The following is a 4894-nucleotide window of genomic DNA, read 5'->3' as shown; positions in this document are numbered from 1 at the left end:
GGTTTTTTGGGGACTTTTGAGGACTATTTGTTGGGGTTAGGGAGGGTCTTGCGGGAGATTATTTTGTTAGGGATATAAATATACTTTTTCAAACTTTATCTGAGCATACCTGTTTTTTTACTACTTTTGAGCTGGGTGGGTGGTGGTTTTGCAGTAATTTCATTTAACTGAACACTGTCATCGTGTTGGTTCACGTGCAATAGGCCAAATGTTTTCCTAAGTAAATGCCTGTCACAGAGTGTGTTAATTCAAGAGCCCTAGGACTTTGCTGCTAGTACCACTGTCACTCTCTCGCCTCTCCGAATACTCCATTATACTACCTCCCATCCAAAAGCTTATCTTACCTGTAATTTGTGTTTGAGGGCTGGCTCCACCTGGAATTCACAGAGTCCTAACGCGTTCTGCAGCAGGGCCACAACTGGAGTTTCCCGGCGTGGATTTTCTGCAAAACAAAAACAATCAACATTAGAAATGTGGTAGCGGTGCTGACACAATCCTAAAACCTAGAAGCCCCAGAGACAGCACCCCTGAGACAGGCAAGCGAGCAATATAACGCCTACACGTTCACGTGCAATAGGCCAAATGTTTTCCTAAGTAAATGCCTGTCACAGAGTTTGTTAATTCAAGAGCCCTAGGACTTTGCTGCTAGTACCACTGTCACTCTCTCGCCTCTCCGAATACTCCATTATACTACCTCCCATCCAAAAGCTTATCTTACCTGTAATTTGTGTTTGAGGGCTGGCTCCTTCATTTCTTCATTGTGCAGAATCCAGGCATCAGCATTATGGGTAATGGATAGGGTGAGTCTGGAGGAGGAGGACTCAGGATAGACGACCAGGACTGAGTTCTTGTCAACTAACTGTTGTGAACCTGAGGAATGCTGCGGCATCAAAATCAAGATAGTTCTGTTGATGGGCTTGTTGTTTTATTGGTTGATTACAGTTTTGTTGGGAATGTGATGAAGCACTTGCTAAAGAAAGGCAGACACACAGGAATAAAAGTGAATAAGGAGGACTATTTACAATTAATGAATGATTGAGTCATTTTCAGAACTCGCTGTCAGGGAAGCAGAACTCGTCCTCATACTCTGCTAACTCATCAGTCGGGGTTACTTCTGGTAACTGAGGAGAACTTTCCTCGGGTAGGGCGGTGTCCTCTTCTTCCTGCGTGCATTCTCGTACTCTGTAATCTGGTGGTATGAAGTGCTGGTTCATCTTTATCAAGGTGAGCCGCTCCACATTTGCGGGCAAGAGGCGGGACCTTTTGGAAGTCACAATGCCACCAGCAGAACTAAAAACACGTTCTGAAGACACGCTTGCGAGTGGGCAAGACAAGTAATTGATAGCCAGGTTGGTGAGCTCTCGCCATATTTTTCTTTTCCCATGCCAATACGCCAATGGGTCCTCAGTAATATTGACCTCTGTTGAGTCATCCAGATAGGCCTGCACCATTGAAAGAATGTCCTCCCGGATTCCTGTACTTTGCACTTCTGTGTCCTTTCTAGGACCAGGAAACCCTAGCTGAGTTAGCCAACTCGCTTCAGACATATCGCATGCGCCTGGTGGAGATGATACGGTTGCTGGTGTGGTTAACGGCTCAGAGGAAAAATCACTCACTTCTGCCACAGGCACAGATGGTGAAGTGCTTTTTTGGGACGCCTGATCGCCTGCTGATTCACTAGTAGTACTGTCTTCTCCTACAGTTTCCTTCCGTTCTATTTCAAAACGAATGGCTGACTGAGCTAGCCAACCTTTGTACTCTGTAACATCCGATGTTTCAAAAGGAATTATTACTTTGCCAAACAATGGCTTTTTGTAACGTGGATCCAGAATAGTAGCACAAATGTAGTGCTGTTGTTTCTTGATATTTACAAGCCGTTCATTGCTAACTAGGCGTTGTAATAATCTCTGCGCCAACTCATGTGCTTCGTTCTTTCCAACGTCCTTTAATTGTGAAGACACCACCTTGACTTGGTGCTCGAGCTTCAGCAACAGTGGGATAGCTTTGCTCAAAGAACAGTCCTCCCTGCTCACGTCACGCGTGAAGACCTCAAAAGGCCGAAGCATGTCTGTCAGGCTTTTAACTAGCTGCCATTGCTCCACCGCTAGTATCATTCCTGTCGTATCACCACCCAGGTTGTAGAAATACTCATTGACTACTGGAAACAGCTCATGCAGACGCTCAAGCATGTAGAAGGTTGAGTTCCAACGTGTTGCCACCTCCTGGATAAGTGCTTTCACTGGCATTCTACGTTCATTTTGCTTGCGCCTCAGCTCCTTCCGGGCCTTAAAAGAATGGTTGAAATGTGTGCATATTCTTCTGCAGATGGTCAGTGTTTTGTCGACTGCAAGTTCTTTTTTCAAAAAATTTTGCACAACAAGGTTGATACAGTGCGCCAAACACGGCACTCTGAAATAGAAACCGTCCGCCATGGCCCTAACTACATTGCTGCCATTATCTGTAGAAACATAACCAACCTTGCAATGTCTTGGGCGCAGCCATTGCAAGACCTTTTTGTTAAAGTCAGCCAAAATGTTGACTGCAGTATGACTTTTCTCCATGCCAAACATGGCTAATGTTGCATGTTTACGAGCACCCTTAAAAATCTCGACCAAGTCACCACCTGCATTTATCTGTTTAATAACCCCTGAAAAAGAGACCCAGTGTGCAGTGATGCACATGTAATCAGTGGCTGCGCAACTGGTCCACATGTCTGTTGTCAGGTGTATAGTGTGAACAGCACTCTTCTGCAAAGCTGCCCCCACCAACTCAAGCACCTCTTTGTGTAGTGCTGGAACAGCAACCCTGGCAAAATAGTACCGGCTAGGAACCTTCCATTTAGGGGCCAATGTTGCCACGAGTTCAAGGAAACCCACACCTTCGACAAACGAAAAAGGGAGAAGGTCCACCGCTAGCATTTTTGCCAGCTTAGTGTTATAGAGGCGTACAGTTGGGTGGTTGCGTTGAAATTGCGCATCTGAGGAGAACATGGCTGAAATGGTGCGCTGGACAAATTTACGGGATGATGCTGATGCCTTCTTCGACCCACTTCTGATCAGTGTTGACATTTTCCGCATTGGTGTGTCTCCCAGACTCTCAGTGTGCCTGCTATGTGTTACGGAGGGTGTGGTGCTGCAAGGGGTACTGGGTGCAACCGGACACATGTCTGACGCTTCTTCTACCTCCCCATCATCTTCAGATGAAACACCTACTATGGGTATATTTTGGCCACTTGCCCTTTGGGATCGCTTTCCCTTGACGTTTGCTAGGTGCGGAAACCATTCGACAGCGTGCTTTCTTTCAAGATGACCTATCTGGCCTCCGGTTCCATAGTTGGTACCAGTCTTACCACGGCTAACGCTAGTCTTACAAATGCAACAAACGGCTATGTTATCATATTTTTCATGGACACTAAAAAAGTTCCAAACTGGGGACTGGAAACTTCTGGTTTTGCCGCACGAGGTGATACTGCTGCCAATGCCAGATGAAGCAGTGGTGGATGAGCCTTGCAGACATCTACTGGGTTGTGCAATTATTGCAGCAACCTTACTTGAGGGAGTCGAGCTGGATGGAGTCCCCCTCCGGGGAGAAAATATGGGAGCTGTAGGTTTTGTTGAACTTGTGGTACTACTTGACTGCGTTGGTGGTGCTACCAGTGGCACGTCGCCAGGGTCACGCTCAGCATGACGTCGGGATAGGGTGTAAATGTCTGTCTGCTGCATGGCCGGTGTGGCTGGACTGACATGTGTGATGACTAGGTCATTGCTGTCATCCTCTTCAACAACATCAGAATGCACCACTTCATCAAGTCCGACGTTCGGATCCATAAGTATGAGCTTTCCGGGGCCCTTCCTTTTAACATTTGATACCTTTCGCAGCTCATGGTGTGCCTCCCTCTCAGACGTCGGAGATGGTTGCCAATCTAGATCCAGATCATCTGATGGAGCGGGGCTTGAAGAGGAACTTCTACACACCCTCCTTGATCTTTTCCTTGCTGGGGAGCTGGGAGAAAATGAATCATCAGGAGGAGTGGCTTCGTCTTCCTGACATGATACCCCGGCTCCAAAGTCAATTTCCTCCTGTGCCCCTACTTCTGGAAGAACAACCATTGTGGGCACTTGCACCGCTCCATGGCCATCTTCACTGACCTCTACTTGCAAGTCTCCATGGACCTCTCCTTCTCGGCCTTCTCCTTCTCGGCCTTCTCCTTCTCGGCCTTCTCCTTCTCGGCCTTCTCCTTCTCGGCCTTCTCCTTCTCGGACAGCTCCTTCTCGGCCTTCTCCTTCTCGGCCTTCTCCTTCTCGGCCTTCTCCTTCTCGGCCTTCTCCTTCTCGGCCTTCTCCTTCTCGGACAGCTCCTTCTCGGCCTTCTCCTTCTCGGCCTTCTCCTTCTCGGCCTTCTCCTTCTCGGCCTTCTCCTTCTCGGACAGCTCCTTCTCGGACAGCTCCTTCTCGGACAGCTCCTTCTCGGACAGCTCCTTCTCGGACAGCTCCTTCTCGGCCTTCTCCTTCTCGGACAGCTCCTTCTCGGACAGCTCCTTCTCGGACAGCTCCTTCTCGGACAGCTCCTTCTCGGACAGCTCCTTGCGCATGTACTTCTGCTTGTACTAGTAGCCCATGCAGTTGTTGTTGCGGCTTTGGTTGTTGAATAGTACTTGTGAGATGAGTTAAAACCTGTGTTGATGGCGTGCTGCTACTTTCTTGAGATGATCCAACATCACTGGTCGTTGGTGATTCAACAACTAAACAGGCTACCTGTGCAGCACTCATGGTGGGCCTTTGTTTTTTTGGTTGTTGTTGCCCAAAAAATGTCTTGGTTGAGCAACCAGTCGCCTTGGTAAGTGGTGCCACTTGCTTCTTCTTCTCCTTAGTAGAGACATCTTTCTTGGAAGAGG

At 48.0% G+C, this 4894-nt stretch overlaps 1 protein-coding gene across 1 annotated transcript; it reads right to left on the bottom strand.

The window, feature by feature from the left end:
* Nucleotides 1-374: 374 nt before the first annotated feature.
* LOC144819810 (zinc finger BED domain-containing protein 6-like) lies at nt 375-3909 on the bottom strand. Its single transcript, XM_078677543.1, has 2 exons — nt 719-3909; nt 375-442 (listed from the first exon to the last, which is right to left on the bottom strand). Exon 1 carries the CDS (start codon nt 3825-3827, stop codon nt 1047-1049), a length of 2781 nt encoding a protein of 926 aa, XP_078533669.1. The 5' UTR covers nt 3828-3909; the 3' UTR covers nt 375-442; nt 719-1046.
* Between the last annotated feature and the right edge of the window lie 985 nt (nt 3910-4894).

Source organism: Lissotriton helveticus, chromosome 2_1 (assembly GCF_964261635.1).
Source record: "Lissotriton helveticus chromosome 2_1, aLisHel1.1, whole genome shotgun sequence".
Lineage (NCBI taxonomy): Eukaryota > Metazoa > Chordata > Amphibia > Caudata > Salamandridae > Lissotriton > Lissotriton helveticus.
The sequence above is the reverse complement of the archived record's forward strand: the minus strand, read 5'-3'. Positions and strand labels throughout refer to the sequence as shown.

Bases quoted from the DNA above. Each gene is read 5' to 3' on its own strand.
- LOC144819810 (XM_078677543.1), bottom strand. From the start codon at position 3,827: ATGGATCCGAACGTCGGACTTGATGAAGTGGTGCATTCTGATGTTGTT.